Source organism: Ceratotherium simum, chromosome 34 (genome assembly GCF_057802395.1).
Source record: "Ceratotherium simum simum isolate JZ-2026a chromosome 34, ASM5780239v1, whole genome shotgun sequence".
In the NCBI taxonomy this organism is placed as follows: domain Eukaryota; kingdom Metazoa; phylum Chordata; class Mammalia; order Perissodactyla; family Rhinocerotidae; genus Ceratotherium; species Ceratotherium simum.
In genome coordinates this window covers 4,147,430-4,166,694 of record NC_141933.1, presented here as the reverse complement: position 1 = coordinate 4,166,694, position 19,265 = coordinate 4,147,430, and the positions used below count along the sequence as shown (strand labels likewise).

The 19,265-nt window shown below is 59.0% G+C and overlaps 1 protein-coding gene across 1 annotated transcript in view; it reads left to right on the top strand.

The window, feature by feature from the left end:
* The first annotated feature begins 2,352 nt into the window (after positions 1-2,352).
* The window catches only part of ANO1 (anoctamin 1), an 89,039-nt gene continuing 72,126 nt past the window's right edge, over positions 2,353-19,265 (top strand). Inside the window, exons 1-2 of the mRNA XM_087422508.1 lie at positions 2,353-2,526; positions 9,863-10,195. Coding sequence (XP_087278634.1) covers positions 2,419-2,526; positions 9,863-10,195 — 441 coding nt within the window. The 5' untranslated portion in view covers positions 2,353-2,418. The remainder of the gene's footprint in view (positions 2,527-9,862; positions 10,196-19,265) is intronic.

Genomic DNA, 19,265 nt, shown 5'->3' with positions numbered 1-19,265 from the left:
CTAGGGACAGAACCGATCCTTGCTGGCCCGTCCTCTCATCTGGTCTGCTCAGAGGCCATTTCCCCTCCACTTGCTGAGGCATTTCCACATGTCCACCTGGGAGACTGGGGGGAGGGGGGGACAAGAGGAGCGGAATGCAGGGACAGAGCCAAAGCAAGGAAATGCAGTGACATGTGGCAAAGAAAGTGACTCTTTACAGGCAAGCAGGTGTCGTGAACCTGGCTAAGGCATAAATCCCAGAACCGAGAGGTGAGACACAGCTTCTTGGGAGTGCTGTCCTGGGGGGAGGAAGGGAGCCACCAGGCCTAAGAGACTGTCCCCCGTCCTGCAGCCCCCAGAAGAGCTCAGGCACGAATCCCCAGAGCCCTCTCAGGGTCTGCAGTCAAGTGTCATTTTCCAAACATTCGGCAATGCCAATGCACCCAGAATTGAGGAGTTCCATTTCTACTCTTTTTTCACAAATTATACCTCGTCGACTTCTGCAAGACCCTTTGCCACTTGAAAATGAATTTAGAAAGGCAGTACATTAGAGTCACACAGTCTGGGTTGTTTACCAACAAGGATAAGAGAGTGAAGTTACATAATCCTGCTTGTGTGTGTGTGTGTGTGTGTGTGTGTGTGTGTGTGTGTGTGTGTGTGATTCTTCCCAGCCCTGAAAAGTTGAACTTTTGGGAGTGAGATCTCCCCGGCATGGCAGAGACCGTGGAGGGCTGTTTCCGGCAGGAACGTGGCCAGCACAGCGCACTTCTCTACAGCTGCTCTCACCATCCAAGGCGCAGACGAAGGGTCCCCTAGGGCCACTCAGCGCCCGTTGGCAAGGGCAGCCCAAGGACAGAGTGACCTTCCTGCACCTCTCCAAGGTCAAGAAATTCACAGACTTGAGCCTAAATGATGGGGGGGGTCCATGACAAGGACAAGATGACAGTAGTAGTAACAGCAGCCACCACTGCCCAGGCCTCCCCTGGGCCGGGCGCCACACTGCAGCTTCATGCATGCTGGATGCTCAGGGGAGAAGACGAGGCTCTGCGAGGATAAGGGGGCTCGCCCAAGGCCGCAGGGCTGGAACCAGACCCCCCCTACCCCCCCATCCTGTCTGACTCCAGAGTCCACCATGCTGGTGACGTCATGACCTTGGAAGCAGTTTTCTAGCCACTTCCGTAGGCCCAGAATGTTCCTCAGTGGCCATTCGATAAGCAATTATTGAGCACCAACTGTATGAACCCACTGTAAAATGGAGTAAAGGAAGTGCTGTAGTCGAGGTACAGGCAGGATCTGGGGCCTGAGTGCTTGGGCAAGGGGCAATCCAGGGCAACTTCCTGGAGGAGGTGGTATTTTGTGCACACCGTGAAGCATTAACAGGCTGTAGGGAGGCAGAGGAAAAGGAGACTTTACTCCCACTGGGTAGGGTTGCCAGTGTGGCCCCTGGGGGCTAAACCTGAGTGTGGCTGCCCCTGCCGGGATGGAGGATTAAAAACACGTCCCGGGGAGCGCTCCTGTGTGTGAGGCCCCCGCTAGTCCTGGGAGCCATCAGTCACCACGCGTCCCTCAGGGAGGCAGTAGAGCGTCGTGCAAGGAATGAAGGCAACTCCGCATGAACCCCACCCTCCTTCCTTGGCCTTTGGAAGCCCCCATCGCCCTCTGCAAAATGAGGACCAGGCTGGGGGGTTAAATGAGACGAGTTGTGTCGGGGACTCTGCTCTGCCTGGTCGCACAGTACTAAGCGTTCCATAAATGCGGGCTCCGGGCAACATTAGGGGCTCTGGAGAGATGCTCACCGTGGGGTAGATGCGCGAGTAGCAAGGGCGAGCAGGAGAGGGCGGGCCCGCGGAAAGCAGGGGAGGCTCCCTGGAGGAGGTGAGAACTGCGTGACAGCGGGGGGAGGGGGAAGGGGCAGGGAGAGCATTCCCGACCTCAATCGCAGCAGCGTCTCTCCCCTGCAAGGTGACCACAACAGAAGCGCGACGTTGCGCGACTTTCACTGAAGGTGGGGGCTGTTGGTAGTTTGCTCCCTGGTAGGAAACCTCAGCCACCCTCAAAAAAATCCAGAGGGCCACTTTCCCCGGATAAAAATAAAACTTGGAGGGGGCCCGCGGGAATGGAAGACTTTCTTCCTGGGTTTAAATTTCTACGGAAAATCTGACCCTCGCGGCCGCCGCCCCTGCCGTACGCGGGCAGAGCGGTCTTTAAGGAGAGGGGGTCCGGCGGGCGTCCGAGCGCGAGCAGGCGCGGGCCCGGCAGGGTGGGCGCAGCCGCAGCCGCGCGAGCGGAGCGCGGGGCCGGCGGCCGGGGCGGCGGGCGGAGCGGGGGGCCCGGCCCCCTGAGCGCGCGCGAACGCTGCCGTGTCCGCTTGCAGAGGCCGCCGGGGCCGTGGATGGGGAGGGCGCGCCGCCCGTCGGTCCCGGCGCGCAGGCGGCCGCGATGAGGGTCAACGAGAAGTACTCGACGCTCCCGGCCGAGGACCGCAGCGTCCACATCATCAACATCTGCGCCATCGAGGACATCGGCTACCTGCCGTCCGAGGGCACGGTGAGTGCGGGCGGCCGCGAGCCGGAGGGAGGGCCGCGCACCTGCGCCGCGCCCGGGGCGGGCGGGCGGGACCGGGGCCGCCGGGCCACGCGGGGCTCGGGGCGCGTGGCGGGCGCCCACCCGCGCACGTGGGCCCGGGCCGCATGCACGCGCATGCGGATCCGGGCCGCCGCGCCCACCCGCCCATCCCAGCGCCCCTGCCTCGGTCCCCGGGCTCCGCGTCCCCGCTCGCAGCCCCTTCGCCCCGGGCCCGGGAGCCCGAACCAGAGTGCACGGCCGGGGCCCCGGGTGGGACACTCCCTTCCCTATTGTGCCGGTTGGGGCAGCCGGGGTGGGGGTGGGGGAGTCGCCTCGCCAGGGGAGCGTGGCAGCCTCCAGGCCCCACCGCGCCGCCACCCCCTGGCGACAGCCGCGCCCCTCTGGGGTTCGACCCGCCGGCGTCGCCCTGTCTTGCCTGGGCGCACGGAGTTTCCGCAGCGCGGTGCCCGGCACCGGAGCTGCCAACGCCTCGGGCAGCAGGCGCGCGCCGGTCGGTCGGGACTTCTTTCCGCGCTCGCCGATGACCGCCCCTGGCGCCCGCGCCGGGTCCGGGTGGTAGCGGGGCCGCGTGGGCCAGCGCAGAGCCAGCCGCGTGGTTGGGGACCCCTCTCCCGGATCCGGCTACCCCCACCACTCTCCCTGGGGCCGGACCCGGCAGTCACAGCGAGCTCTGGAGGACAGAATTCGCCCATGAGGGGTTTGGCTTCGAGTTAGAACAAAGTTTGCCCGAAGAGGGAAGGGCTGAGACAGCGCCCTCAGCCCAGGGGTGGGGGAGCCCCGCGGCCGCTCACTGTGGGCCCGGAGAACAGACTCCCCTTTCTCCCCGGTTCCCCTACAGCCAGCGTCAAGGCCGCTCCCCAGACGATGTCAGGCCCCAGCGCCCTGGCTTTGCTCTGACCAAGCCCAGGATCGCCCCGGCCTGCTTCTCTAGCCTCGGGCTGGAGGGCTGGGCATCCAGGGCGGTGCTGTGGGGTGGGCGCCCCGCAGGGTGGGCGTGCTGTGTTTCAGGGAAGGCAGAGACCCGGGGCCTTGCGCCCCACCTTGGGTCACAGCTGGGGCTCCTTGTCGGCATTTGGGGGCTCCTCTGCAGCTGGGCTCACCCGGAGGTGCAGGGAGCCCTGGGAACCAGTGTTGATGGAGAGGGTGTCTGCCTGTGACAAACACCATTGGCCTTGAAAGCTTAGGGGTCATCCTTTCCACAAACCCCCTGTGCTGCCTTGTGCCAGGCCCTGCTGGATCCTGGGCGCCGTCGGGGAGTGAGACAGGAAAGCCGCGCCCGTCGGGGACTTGAGCAGTGATGGAACGTTACCCAGGATACACAGGACTGTAGCTGGTCACTGTGTATTCAGTCACTTAACTCACAACGACCATATGGGGTAGATGCTGTTACTGCAGCGAGGAGACTGAGACCAAGAGGGAGCAGGAGATCTAGGAAGGGCCAAGACTCAGGAGCAGGTGGCCACAGACAGTCTGCCGAAGGAATGGACATTCGGGAGGAGAAGGAGCTGGTCACACCCATCACGGGGGTGGGGCCTTTCAGACAAAGAAATTGCATGTTTCTTTGGTGAAGAAAGAGGTGGGGACACCCGTTAGGAGGCATGAGATAGTGGTGGCAGCCAAGGAGATGGAGAGAAATGGACATTCCAGAGGCAGACCGGATTAGACTTGATGATGAGTCGGACGCCAAATAAGAAATCGAGCCCTTAAATGGCCCTGGGCTCTGGACTTTTAGTTCACTGACCTGTTGCTTATCAGGATCCAGAAACTGTCTCCCCCAAACCCTAGTGAGGGCCACAAAGTCTGCAGAGGGGCAGACTGGCCCATCATCCAAGGTATTCACAGTGCAGAAACACACAGACAAGCCCGGGTCACGCTGTTGACTCTTGTTCTGCACACACCTCTGACTCTGGGTAGGTTTCAGGTATCGCAGGCTTGAAAGGCTGTGAATTGGGGACACTGACCACAGAAAGGAAAGATGGCCGAGCAGTGTCCTGCCAGTGAAATGGCCACAAACAGGCTGGACGCAGCAGCTCTAGGAGCCGGGGGGCCTGTGTGCAGAGCGGGCAGCATGACGGGGAGAGCTTCCAAGGGCATCCCCACCACAGCTCAAGCCAGGAATTGTTGCTCAGTCATCGCCTTGAGTCACCCAGGGAAGGCGGCCCTGTGCATGCAAGGCCAGGGGGCGTGGGCTGCGTGTCAGCAAGTTTCTCTCTGGTTCCCAGCCGTGCATCCCCTGCCCGTGTGCAGTGTCGATGGAATTTATACTGGCCGTCAGGATAAGCCCGTCCCATGCAGGCTGCAGTCCCCAGCCCACCCGTGTCTCTGTGCCTCTCCTCTCCCTGTCATTCCCAAGTTTAAGAGTAAAAGTCACTTCCTTGTCTCTGTACAAAGAGGTGTCAGAAATGACTCAAAAGCCAGAGGCTAGGCTAGGTGCAGTTTATTTCATTAAATTTTCTTCGTGTTAATCTTCGAGCATCTCTACCTCCTTCTTTCAAACTGACGGCTGTCAGTCGCCTGGGATCTGGGTGCCCCGACAAGCCCAGACACCCCCCAAGAGAAGCACCTAGTGCTGGTACGTGCTGCAAGTCCCCATGTACCCGAGGTTGGAGATGATCCGTTTACAGGTTACACAGTTTGCCCGATGATCATAAATTGACGTGTAGCGCTAGTGATTTAATTAAAAATGTTTTGGAATAAAAGTGAAGTTTAGAAGTGATGTTCCCCTCGGATCTGAAATTCAGAGTCCCGGAACTGAAAGAGATTTTGCAGGTCGCTGATTTCCTTTTCCTCGTTTTTGGAAACAGTGAACATAGTGGATTCTCTTAGAGTGATCCTTGAGACTTGGCCTGACTCTGGCTAGTCCACACCGATGTGTGAATCGGCTCCAACCCCAGGTGAGAAGCCAAGGAAAATGCCAGAAAAGTGAAAGCTGGTCGCAGTCCAGCATCCGAGAGGTGGACGCAGGCTGCCGTTCCCCTCCTCTGCCCTTTACTCGGGGTTACGGGAGGGGGTTTGGAGCAGATGTGGATGCCTTCCTGCTGTGTGAGGTGCTTAGGACAGGGTGCTCCTGCTGTCTCCCAGAGGAACCTCAGGGAGCCCTTTCTCCCCCACCCTTTTCCTCTCTTCCTCGGGGAAGCTCCTTCCGGGGGCACTTCTCCCCAGATACTCCGGGGTAATCTTCAGAATACTTGCACATCTCCCATCATACTTTGTCCCCACAAGAATCCTGTGATCTAAGTCGAGGAGATGTTTATGTCCCCATCTTGCAGATGGGAAAACTGAGGCTCAGAGCCGGGGAGTGTCGTGTTTAAGGTGCTGGCCTGGCTGGGTCTCAGCTTTGGGATCCTTGATCTGGTGGCTCCAACCAGTAACTGTGCGAAACCGAAGCCTCTGTCGTTCATTCAGGCGTGCATTCATTCACTCCACGCCTTTGCATTTGGTGCCGACCATTAAGGACAGGCAGGAGAAATCCCTCACCCTCAACCTCGGTGCCCGAGGGGTCACCTGCCCCCTTCTTAAGGATGTGGAGACCTTCTGAAGCTTTCCCAAGCCTTTGAACTGAGACGTTATGTGTAAGGTCTAACCCGTATCCCTCCCGTTGCATTAAATCTTTGCCTTCCTGTCCTGTCCTACACAAGAAAAGCACTCCCTCCATGGAAGGCTCCACAGAAGGGCCCCGCAGAGTCACATGGCCGCCAGGGCAGCCTCTGTGGTCTCACTGTGCGGCTCTCTCCCCAGCTGCCTCTAAGCCCAGCTCAGAATTGCTCTCCAGACCCTGGGGGCCTCCCAGCCAGTAGACAGTAGTAGGAAGAGAGCCCACCTTTCCTGTTTAAAGGTCGCTAACCTCTTACACTTATTCAGGTAGGATCGTCCCCATTTTATAAGACAAAGATGCAAACAGACAAAGCAACTTGTCCAGGATCACACCACGAATCAGTGACAGGGCCAGGCCTGAGGGGAGGATCTGGGACTCTCACACTAGTACCTGTTGCTGCCTCCTACTGGTCTCAGCTGCGCATCCAGCTCCCTTTGGTAACTTCTAAAAGTCTGGATTTGGCACTGCCACCATCTTTCACTTGTGGTCCACTTCGACCATGAGATTATTTTTCCCTGTCTTCCCCTAGTTCTTTATTTGTGCTTGTGTCTCAGTTCCCAGTTAGAGCAAACTTCTGTTGAGGGTTCACCATATACCAGGCCCTGTTGTAAACTCTTTAAGTATACAATGTGTCTAATCCCTCCAGTAACCTTTTGAAGGAAATTGTATTAGATGAGGGAGGTCTTATTATTCTCCCTCATTTTACAAAGAGGGATTCAGAGGGACGAAGAGATTATACTTTGTGCCTGGGTAACAGCTAGAAGTGGCAGAACTGGTCTTCGAACACAGGCAGGAGGATGCCCACTCTGGATGAGGGTCCTCGATCAGGCCCCAGTGGACAGATGGTGGTTGTTCAGGATTGAACATAGTGACCCTTTCCCTTCTCGTGTTGGGGGGAAGTTGGGCAGCTCCCTGGGTTAATTTCCCTGCTCTCTGGCTGGATGGGGTCACTCTGAACTTCCTTTCCACTCGCTAAGGGTTTGTTTGTCCACTTTGTTCATTATTAGCCATTATTCCAGCCAACCAGGGGCATTTACGGGGCCCCCACCAGGCGCCGAGCCCACCGTGTATATAGCAGGTTCTGGATGGAGGTGTGTAGGGGCAGTCCCCGGCCTGGCCTCTGGGATCCTGCACCCGGCTTGGGGCCCTTGTGGGTTAAGAGCTTGTGCACCAACAGTTCTGGGGCAGTTCCAGTACACGAGACCTGCACTGGCTGGAGTGGTCAGGGGCTCCAAATCGTGGAGGACGGGGATTTATCCCATGCCCGGGAAGCTAGGTAGAGCTACAAAGCCCAGAGATGGAAGGCGTGCAGGTGGGAAGCACAGCATGGGCAAAGACGAGGAGGAGGGGATACGCAAGGCCAGACTGCAGTGGGCCTGGGGGGCAGGGGGGGGGCTCGGGGACGGTGGTGCAGGCGGGAGATGAGGACCAACAGTCACGTGCACGGCCCCTGGCTCAGCTCGGAAGACCCAAGTTCCCCACCTGGAAAATAGGGACGAGCTCCCCGTAGAGACCCTAGGAGTCTGGAGCGCCTGGGGTGCTGGCAGCAGGCGGGTGTGCCCTCATGCCCTGCCTGCCCTGGAGACCCCACATCCACCGTAGGATCTGACCTGTGTCCCACACTCACGCCCTGCCCGCTTGTGGGGACTTGGTGGGAGGACGGGCCTGTGCTGAGACAGACTCTCCCCGAGTCCCCGTCGCTATTGAGAGGTGGGGCTTAGCCTACCGTCTGTGCTGTAACCTTGGGCGCCCCTCACCTCGCTGGGCCTCAGTTTCCTCCCCAACCAATTGAGAAGAACAACCCTTTCCTGCCTCTCCCGCAACGTGACCGTGCAGAAGGTGCTGGGGTCTCCCGTGAACGCTGTCCTGGGCTGGACGTAGACTCCCTCCTCCCCCCTGCCCCCGAGCCCTCCCAGTGCTACCCGCCCGCCCGCTCAGGTGGTCCTGGCCCCTAGGCACCCGGAAGTCTCTGTGTGAGGCCCTGCGGGTGCAGGCCAGCCGGGCGTCCACGCTGGGTGGGTCCTGAGAAGGCCGTGCGTCACTGTGGGTGGAAGGCGACACTTGTGTCCAGCTCCAGCTGGCCGTGCGCTGTCAGGCTGTGAGAGAGGCCGGGTCTCCAGGAGGTGGCATCCTGGGACCAGCCAGAGGGGCCAAGATTCAGGGGCCTGACCCCACCCTCCCCAACCAGGATGAAGGACTCCTGACCCCCACAGAAGGCGGGGTGGACCCCGGCCCCCAGACCCTGCCCAGACGCCCTTCTCCCTCCTTCCCCGTGCAACAGCCACCATCTGGGCAGGCCCCCTCGCTGTTTCTCCCCGTCCCTCCACCCCCCTGTCCCTAATGCTGGACAGTTTGGAAAGAAGCCCGATCCCGTGGGGTCCCCGCCCTACAGGTGGCCTTGTGTGCTTTCAGCAAACACAGTCCCCGACCCCCGGAACGAGGGACTCTTCCTGCCGCCTCTCTTGCCCAAGTGCACAGCCCTTTGGAGTCCCGGGGCAGCCGAGGAGCCGTCCCGTGGGGAGACTCTCCAGGCCAGCGAGGCCCCCAGCACAGCTCGGTCCTCGGGCCACGGGCAGCGGGGCCTGCCTTCAGCCGCATGCCGGCCTCGCGCTCCGGGGCGTGCCGGCGCATCCCGAGGCCCCATGGCAGGAGTGGGAAGCGCCTGTGGGGCGGGAGCCCCGGGGTCGGGTGCAGGGCCCGGGCTCAGCTCTGAGGACCGCCAGCCATTTAGAGCTGCTGTGAGACCGCTTCCCAGCATGAATTTATTTATTTTCCCTTATTTCCAAGGAGCAGCTTGCTGATTAACCTGTCTGCCCTCGATAACCAGCAAAATCCCACGGGAGTTCTAGAAACCAGGGTTTGGCTTTAGCGGCCATGCGTCATCGCAACTGTGGGAGGGCTGGATTTTAACCCACTGTCCCACACTTCCGTCTCGTCGGCCCCCCGGAGCCCTTCAGGCGGGTGGGGAAACCGAGGCAGGGCTATATACGCAGGGACCCGCTCTGTTACCCACCTCTGTCAGCCTCTCCCTCCCTGCCTCCCTCCCCCTCCCTGTGGCCCCTAAGACCCCCACCCAGATAAAGTACTGAACCCAAACTGGTGACTTGGGGTCTGTTTGGGGAAGACCCCAAATGAACACGGTGAGTGCCTGGCCTCGGACCACACAGCAAGTTGGTGGCAGAGCCGGCGCCAGAAACCGGTCCAGGGCAGGGGCATGATGGGCCTGCGGCCACCTTGACGCGACATTGCCGAGCACGCTGGCCAGTGGGGGTTGAGATTTGCAGGCGCAGAACCTAAGCTGGGCTCTGCACTGCCCGGGCCCCTGTGGACAAGTGTGAAGAGCACTTCCTGGGGGTCGACCTTGCGGCCGGCAGCCTGGTCCCTCAGGGCCAGCCTGCTCTAGCCCCGTAGAACCGGGGGGCCTGCGGAGTGGTGAGTGTCTGCCTTGGCGTCTTCGTGTGTCATTAGCAGGGAATGTCTCCTTCTCGAAGGTCAGCTCCGTGAAGGCAGGGCCTGTCCGCCGTGTCCCCAGCTGTCTCAGCCCCTCAGGCACTGCCTGCTCCTGGCGGGCATTCAGTGAGTGTTTGTTGAATGACTGAGGGAGCGAGCAGATGAAGTAGTTCGGTCTGAAACATGTGGCCCTCTGAAGGCCCATCACTGACAACGTGACGGCAAACGGGTTTCCCTTTTCTTGCCCCTCAGCTGCTGAACTCGCTGTCCGTGGACCCTGACGCCGAGTGCAAGTATGGCCTGTACTTCAGAGACGGCAAGCGCAAAGTGGACTACATCCTGGTGTACCATCACAAGAGGCCCTCGGGCAGCAGGACTCTGGCCAGGAGGGTCCAGCACGCAGACGCCGCCCCAGCTGCCCGCAGCGTCAAGCAGGACCAGCCCCTGCCTGGGAAGGGGGGCCCAGTGGGAGCGGGCGAGCCCGAGCCCCCGATGGACTACCACGAGGACGACAAGAGGTTCCGCCGGGAGGAATACGAGGGGAACCTTCTGGAAGCCGGCCTGGAGCTGGAGCACGACGAGGACGTAACTATCCCCACTTCTTGTTGGCTTGTGGGGGTGGGCAGCCCCGGGGGCCGTGCATTCCATTTTCAGAAGGTGGTGCGGGAAATCTAGCTTAAACCTGTTCTCAGGGAAGGCAATGGAAACGCCTCTCTTGGTAGGGTTGGGTAGACATCACTCCTGGGCGGCTTTGGGGAGCCCCAAACCAGCCCCCCCAGGCCACATCTCTGTGGGAGGGGCTGGTCTTCTCAGCAGTGACCTTCGGGGTCAAGGCATTTCCTGCCCTGGTCAGTTCCTTCCCTGGGAAGATGCGTCCGTCCTTTGGGCCGGAGTACGAAGCTCTCCTGGGAGTCTTCCTGTGGTTGATCTTGGCCCTTCTCGGGCCTCAGTTTCTCAATCTGTCAAATGAGGAAGTTGGTCTGGCTGACCCCTGGGGGCCTCTGAAATCTGATGACCTTGGCACTGTTTTCTGGGGCTCCTCTCCCTGGCGAAGCCCGAGAATCTTTCTAAGGGAAGTTTTTCTGGAAAGAGCCAAAGGTTGACTCACCTGGTGTGCAAGGCTGCCCCGGTGGCGGAAGGCACGGCGATGTGCTGAGGAGGGACCTTGGTGGTACTTGGGAGAGCGGGCGCTTCCCTCAACTTCTCAGCGAGTTTGCTGGTGTTCCCCCACCAACTCCTTAACCTCTCTGTGCACGGGGCGCCTTCCTTCCATGAACATTAGGGGACAGGCCTCTCGCCCACAGACCTGTCACTGTGCAGGATAACCAAAAATCAGCAGAAGTCTCTCCAACACACGAAGAGCAGAAAAAGCAGTCAGCAGGTTAACTCAGGGAGCCGTGAGTCCACCGCGAACGTTTAAAATAAAAGTTGTCCTTGGTTAGATCTTTCGTGGACGAGAGCCACTGCACCCTTAAATAATGAATGCTTTGGGTCCGGTGATAAGAGTGCCTTTGGGGTATTCACATCCGAAAGCAGGTCTGTTAGAGACTGGTGTGTGACTTCTGTTTCGTGACAGGTCATGGGAATCTGTAAGAAGGGCTCCCCAGGGCCTCTTTCTCCCTTGGCCTAGTGGTGGAGGGACCTTGTGTTCCACATGGGGCATCTCTCTGGGTGGCAGCCACCGTTGTAGGTTTGGCGAGTTCTGCCACAGGGGTGCTCCCCGTGGGAGTTGTGAGGACATGTGAGGGGCCTTGGCAAGTTTTGATGATCAGGAGCACAGGTTTGATCCTGACAAGCTTGCGGAGAGCCTTGCTCCCTGACTTTGAGGGCAGCGGCTGCAGACAGGGATGTGCTGGTCTTTCTGGAGTTTTCTGTCTCGCCTTGTCTGAGACCCGAGGTGGGGCCCCTCGGGTGAGAAAAGCCATCGATTCTCCTGACTTTTCCCAGTGTCCTGCCTGGCCAGCCCTGCGGCGCTCTCTCGAAACAATACTGCTACTATGCAGACTTGACGCCAACCTGTCATTTTATAACTAGAGGAACAAATGGCTCCGTCAGAGGCGGGGGAGGCTGGAGGGAGGCTGGGGGGCAGAGGCCTCGCCCGGGAGCTGGGCGTGCGGAGCCGCAATCTCGGGCTCTCTGCGACCTGTGCCTTGTCTGTTCGCCGAGGGATTTGCTCTCTGTCCTTGTCATCCTTTCCTGACCACGACTTTAAAATCTCAAGCTTATAGGGACCCCCGCGAGGTCTGGTACTTCAGACTGACCCTGGCCAGATGCCAGACCCTCTACCTATCTTTGCAGGACTCATTGAGCTCCTTAGGCCTCAGTTTCCCCATACGTCAAATGGAGATAACAGTAGTATTTACATCACTGGGTTATCGTGAGTAAAGTGCTTAACTTGGAGTCTGGCACGTGGCAAATTCTTATTGGCTGATGTTAATGTTATATCATATTTTAGTGGTCATATTGAGTGGGCATAGCAGTCCCAAGAAGAAGCGAGAAAAGAGCCTTTCCAAGTCCATTTAAATACTACATCACACCTGTCTTTTTAAAACCTTTATTCTCTCTCATGACTTTGAAATACAGAGCAAATATAAAGACATTGGTCTGTCACCAGAAAAGATCTAGTTTTCCTAATAAGTGGCCCCAAAATGTCATCGATAATTTGGCTCTGGAGCAAAGAGGCTTTTCAGCCATGGATCGGGCTCTTTTCAACGTGAACGTGTTACTGCGGTGTAGACTAGACGGTTCACGTTTTCAAAGTGGCTGAAGTTGGGTGTGTACCGTCTTCCTGCTGGAGTCTCTCAGATCATAAACCGTGTTTTACAAGCCCATCCCATAATTCTGGAGCTTTCATCTGAGATGAACTAGGCCAGGGTTGTTGGAAACAGCCTCCCCTGCGGCAGCCTGTTGCATTCACCCGCCCCCCGAGACAGGCAGAACCGGAATCCGTTCAAAGGCCGTCTGGGTGCACGCAGGTCCCGGGGTGTGCGTGGGCCCCTGCCAGCGTGATTAACCCATAGCCGCCGTCCTAGTTGTTCCAGGGGCAGAGGCAGCCTAGCTACTGAATCCTTCCCGGGGCTGTGCTCAGATTATAAGGAGTGAAAGGGTTTGCAGTTTTGGAAATAAGATAGCCTCCAAGAGAGCCCGTTGCACAATCTTACCCAACTGGAAGCAAAATCGGGGGCTTATGTGCACTTTCCTGGGGAGAAAAATCTATAGAATCCATCAGATACACAAATGCTCAATGACCCCCAAAGGATAACGAGTCATTGCTCTAAAGCCGGCGTCCTCAGCTTTGGCACTACTGCCATCCGATACTGCGCAGCATCCCTGGCTTTGGTCATGCAACCAGAAATGTCCTCAGACATTGTCCCCCGGGGGCTAACGTCACCCCTGGTTGAGAAACCCTGCTTTCAAAGCTGGATGGAGGCAAAAGGAGAAGAGGGAACTGGAGGGATGGGAGATAAATAAACAAGCCCCCGGGGGGTGGGGCCCCTCCAGACTGTCTGCTGGCCCGGCCTTCCGCAGCCGTGACCAGGCGGCCGCGTGGAGGTCACTGGCAGCACAGAGGTGACCTGCCTTTGCTCCCGGAGGGGCCAGAGGGTATGTGAGGCTGCTCGTGGGCTGCGAGCCCCACACGGACGGGGCCCCTCTGCTTGCCCTCTCCCAGTCAGGGGCTTTATTGCTGTGAAGAAATCCTGTGATGACGTGAGGAAGACGACCCGGCTGAGGACACAGTGGGGCCCGGTTCTTAGGGACGCATAGCAGCCTCCGGGGGCGGCTGTAACAAATGACCACAACCCAGGGGGCTTGAAACAGCACAGACTGATTCCCTCCCAGTTCTGGAGGCCAGAAGTCCAAAATCAAGGTGTCGGCAGGAACTTGCCCCCTCTGGGGGGTCTGGGAAAGGATCCTTCCTGCCTCTTGCAGCTTCTGGGGGCTCCAGGTGTTCCTTGGCTTGTGGTGGAATCCTTCCAGTGTCTGCCTCCGTCTTCGAGTGGCCTGCTCCTCTGTGTATGTGTCTGTGTCTCTCCTCTTGTAAGGACATCAGGCATTTCATTTAGGGCCCACCCTCATCCAGTATGACCTTATCTTAACTTGATTTCATCTGCAAAGACCCTATTTCCAGATAAGGTCCCATTCACAGGTAGGGGGGGTTAAGACGCAGACATCTCTTTTGGGGGGCACCGTTCACCCCACTACAACAGCTGAGGCTCTGCACTGAGGAGGTTATCCGGGGACTGGAGTGGCTCACGCACGGCCCCTAGAGGTGCCAGCAGCGAGCAGGGGAGATGTGGTCTGTGGTTGGGGGACAGAGCAGGGCGGGTGGTCTGGGGGCTCCGGCCTTCGCCTGGCTGCCTCACTGCAGGGCCCGGGCTTTGCACAGGAACCCCTTGGAATCTTGTCAGGATGCAGGCTCTGATTCAGCAGGTCTGGGGCAGCCTGAGCCTGCATTTCTAACCTGCTCCCGGGGCGTGTGGTGGCAGTTGATCCTGGACCATACTTTGAGGTGTGAGGGTTTTGCAGGCTTTTTTCCCCATGAGCCAGCAGAAGCATCCCCAGAGAAGGTCCCCCAGCGTCCGCGCAAGCCCCCGATCCACTGTTCGACACCCCAGAGGTAGCCCCAGACAGAGACCCCAGCACTGACCACAGGGCCCCGTGTCCGTGGAACAGAAGTGGTGGGTCTCTAGGAAGCGAGCCGCTGAGTGCTTTCCGACCTACACTCTTACAACCCCACGTACAGGACACAGGAAGGCTGAGCCTGGCCGACAGGCTGTGACCATGGGTCTCCCACTGTCCCCCCCAGCGACCTCACCCAGGCTCAGAGAAACCGAATTTGAAAACTGCTTCCCCAGACGCCTGCAAGAGAGAGACCCTGGGTGTTGGGAAAAGCTTTGGCACCTTCATCCAGAGGACGGCCCTCAAAGTCAGTTTCATGCATGAGGATCCAAGAGGGGTCCCATGTCAGAGACCCCCTGGGACAGCACGCATGAGCAGAAATGACGGGAAGAAAAAGGGTCATCGAGGCAGGAGGCCCAGGCCTTCCTTCTCCAGGAGAGTCAGTCTCTCTCTCTCCCCTCCCCTGACCGCAGTGGGGTCAGCTTCCAGGGCCCCCGTTAAAGGGACAAGGGCAGTTTGTAGCCAGTGTGTCTCCCTGCAACTGAGACCCATCAGCATTTTTCAAGTCCAGCCTCAAAGCCCACTGGACATTATTTATGTCTGTGGGTCGCTGCCGAGAAGGCCACAAACTGAAATCCCTGCTGTGTGTGCTGGGGGTGGCCGCGGCCCGCGCCGCCCCGAGGCTGAACTTGACCCCGGCTTTGGCAGAACCGTTGAGGCCGCGGACAGCAGAGCCATGTGAGGTCTGCTTGCTTTCATGCTGCCCTTTGGGGTTCACCTAGGCGCCCCGGCTGGCCGGCTGTTGCTGCTCGGCATTCCTCCTCTGAAGCTGGTGTGGTCCTTCCGCGGCATCTGTTTCTCATCTTTGCAGATGTTGCTTTTGAGGAGCAAGCTGGGAACTGGCTGCGGGAGAATGGGCGCTGCTTCCAGAACAGACTTCGGGGCGCACAGTGGGGTGGTGAGGACGCCGCCTCTGAGCTCCCTGTGCGGGTTCAGGCCCCGCTCCGCCACTTCCTGGCTGAGCCACCTTGGGCAAGTGGCTTCCCCTCTCTGGACCTCGGTTTTCCCATCTGTAAAATGGAGGTGATGGCACCCCCTTCCTCGTGGAGCGTGGGCGAGGTTGAGAGCATGAGCACCCCCTCGCCTGCAGCCCTCGGGCGGAGGCTGCCGTTCACGGCTCCCGTGACCCGAGCAACAGCTTCCTTCCTGCCTGATGGGAAGGGCAGGGTCCTCTGGCACGTGGAGATGACTCCTGTCCGTGTCCCCCACCAGATGACCGGGGAGGGTGGCCGGCAGGGTTGCCGTGGTCTCGGGAGAGGGAGGGGGGCTGTTTCTTGCAGTTTCCAGCTGAGGCCTGGGGGCAAGCGCGGGTGTCCAAGAGGGGTCTGGGCTTGGCTAACTGGAGCCCAGCCCTCAGCACCGGAGGGGGCGCGGCGGGCCCCCTCCTCACAGCCCCCTGGGGGGTTGGGGGTGGGGCGTCCTTGACTTTGAGGAACCTGAGGTCTAATCCCAGCATCGAGATACGAGAGGACAAATGTTCTTGGGGAACGCGTTGGTCTGGAAGCAAAACCCCACCCACCCCACCCCATGTGGGCTCCCTCGCCCGCCATGAAGAAGTGATGGAGGTGTCAGACCCCCTTTAAAGAGAGGAGCTGAGGCTCTGAGACGTGGAGCAAGGAGACCGAGGCCACAGGGCCCACACGGGCGGGACGAGCTCTTGAACCTGGGTCCCTCCAGGCTTCTAATTTCGTGCTCTTTGCCCTGAACCTCGCAGTCTCCAGCCCCCGACCCCAGCCCCCGGGCTCAGTGCCCCCCCCATGGGAAGAAGAAGGGGCCTCTCGCATGATGTCAGGGGCCTCTAGTCTAGTCCAGAAGCTGTCCTTTCTCCGTTCATAATTCCACCATTGCGCATGCATTTCTTTGGCTCTAAAGGTTTTATAGCTCCAGTCTCCTGCTAAGGCTTTTATACACCCTGCCTGACTTGCTTTGCGGCTGTCTTCGTTTTGTGGAAGCACGCTTCTTTTAAAGTGAATCCTGGACATTTTCCTAAAGCTGTGTCTTTAAAGTCCCCCGAGGGCGGTTGCACAACTCTGCCTGGGTCCCAGTTGGTTGGGGTGACATCTTTGCCATTCTGCCTGCAGTTTGGCATCCTCCAGGCCCGGCTGTGCCAGAGTCCTTCTCTTTCTGGCCCATCATGAATTCTGTTAACCCCTTGGTAGCTTGAAATAGGCCACGGCGAGAGTGTTTACACCGTGGAAACTGGCAGATGCTAAACATCAGGGCAGGTTTTTCTTTCTGCAGAGCCGGGGGGCCGTCCTTACAGGCACCCCCTGCTCTCCCCTCACGCGTCTTCCTTTCCTTGGAGAGGTTGAGTATTTTCAGACGTGTCTGTGGAGTTTTTCATTCTCGTTAGGATCCTTCTTTATTTCTGGAAGTTCTGTTTGGTTCTTTTCCAAGTTGGCTATGTCCGTTTTTAATAGTTTCCTGTCCTTTGCAGAACTTCTCTGTCTCGAGGTTTATTTCTTTAGACGAGGTGAGCACAGCTGATTTATTAGCCATCTAATCCTCCCAGAATCCCGGGGCCGAGGGGTCGCCTCTGCTGGTTCTCCTCCAGCTGTCTCCCGTCCCGGGGCCTCTTGCTCCTGCCCGCTGGTCACTGCCCTTACATAACCCTTGGGGGATCCCCAGGGCCTGGAGGAAGGACCCTTGTCCGGAAAGGCTTGGGGCTTGCATCCATCACACATCTGAAGGCGTAACAGATGGAACCATCTTGAACCAAAGTCGCAGTCTGAGGTCCCCAGACCCACTGGGGCCGTGGCCTTTGGGGAGCAGGACTTCTAGAGGTGATTTCCTCCTCTCCTCCCCCCAGGACCACCTTCCTTGCAATTTTTCAGGGTTGGAGGAGGGGGGCCCTTTCCAGGGGGGCTCATGGGGGTCCAGCTCCAGGGGAGTTCTCCTATGAGACTCCCCATCTTGGGCGGGCCTGGGGCTGACACTTCCATCCCCCACTCCAGCCCAAGTGGCCATGCCGGTAGATGCCCTGGGGGCGACAGGATCTTGGTCAGTCCTCTGGGCCTGGCAGAGCCGTGCTCTCTTCTCAGCTCTTCAGCAACTTGAAGGCTGTGATGTTTATTTTATGTTTTTGTCTGGCATTTTTTATTGTCTTCCATGGGAGGGTGGATCTGAGTAATCCACTTGCCTATCACAGAAGCAGGACCAAGAATGAATATTTTCTGCTGATTTACTTACTAAATAGTCCTTCAACAAGCCAGGCCTGGGGGGCCAGACCCTGTGCCAAGGGCTGGGGGTAAAGATGCCCCCGGCCCCGTCCCTGTGCACTTTCCCGGCCCCCCACAGATACAGCATTCGTTGGGTCCCTGGCTCCCCTGAGACGAGTCCGGACGGCACTAAGACGATGCCGAGGGCATCGTGTGATGTGATCGTGCCCGAGCCATCAGAAGCTGCTCCTCCTAGGCAGTGGAGACATCGTCAGCAGTACCCACGAAGTGGGAAATGCCAGTTAGCAGGTGACCTCTCCATGCAGACCCACGCCCAGTGACTGAGAGCGTCTCCCACGCCCTCCAGGGAGCCATGTGGGTGGAGGGCGGGCACGCTCGAGTCGGGGCCATCCCCAGGGCAAGCTCCAGCCTTCCCCGTGCCTTGTCCTTGTGTAGTAAAGTGGACCCAGAGATGCCTGTGGGAGGTCAGGGAGAGGACCGTGCGAGCGTCTGAGTGCCGGGGCGCCCTCGGCGGGCGCACTCAAGGTGCTCAGCAGGACCGTCCCCCCTCTTCCTTCATGGCTACTCGGTAAATATCATTGGGCACCTACCCTGTGCCAGGCGCTCCCTCCGTCCCAGGGACATATCGGTCCACTAAACAGACAAATCCGGCCCAGAACCAGCGTTCCAGCTCACATGCGTGCAGGATGCGGTGCCAACAGCAAGAGCCGACAGATGCGGCTGCTGCCGGGAACGCGCCTGCTCACCCGGGACTGACTGGGGATGCCGCTCTGGGCGTCTCGTGCCTCGGAAACCTGTCGGTTGCAGAGGTCACGAACCCTCCCAGAGGGCAGCCCCGGGCGTTCCGAGAGCAGGGTCTGGAAGAGGCCTGCGCCCCCCTCCTCGGGCCTCCTGACGCCCACCCAGGGAGGCAGTGTCCTCGCTGGGAGCTGGGGAAGCCAGCTGAGGACGGAGAGAGACGGGTATCTGCCTGGGCCCCTCCCGGGCTGCCCCTCCTGGACTGTGCTCGGAAGGGTCTTTGCATCCCTGCTGTGTGCACAGCACACTGCCCGTGGCTCCCAGCTGGCCCTATGCCAGGGTGGAGTCTGGAGAGGCCCCTCCTAGTGGCTCCACGACGCTGGGGACCCCAATTCCCTGATTTCAGGAAAGGTGCCCTCCGGGGCGTGAAGCAGCCTGTGGGGGTCAGGGTGGGTGAGGAGGCAGCGCTGACCATTCTGTGGAGCCAGTGGCAACCAGGAACGGCCCACGTTCAGTCCTTTCTGGTGCAAACCTTCCAGCAATTTCCAAGCTCTCACTTTAGCCATGCATGGATGGTGGCCGTGAAGGGATGTGAGAAGCACGCGGTCCAGCCCATGACTTAGTTTTTTTGTTTGTTTTTTTTTAGTTGTTTTTTTTTTTCCTGAGCTAACATCTACTGCCAATCCTCCTCGTTTTTTTCCCCAAAGCCCCAGTAGACAGTTGTATGTCATAGCTGCACATCCTTCTAGTTGCTGTATGTGGGACGCGGCCTCAGCATGGCCGGAGAAGCGGTGCGTCGGTGCGCGCCCGGGATCCGAACCCTGGCCGCCAGCAGCAGAGCGCGCGCACTTAACTGCTAAGCCACGGGGCCGGCCCCAGCCCGTGCCTTAGAACATCCAGGCCCTCAGGCAGCCGTGGGGGTGTAGACAGGACCCCTTGGCATCCCCAACCACCACGAATCCCCCACGGGGATGTTTTTGTTTGTGTTTTTGTGATTTTCTTCTTCCTTCCAAAAGGAAAATGCCAGAAACAATTCTGGTGAGGTCACAGGTTTTGCG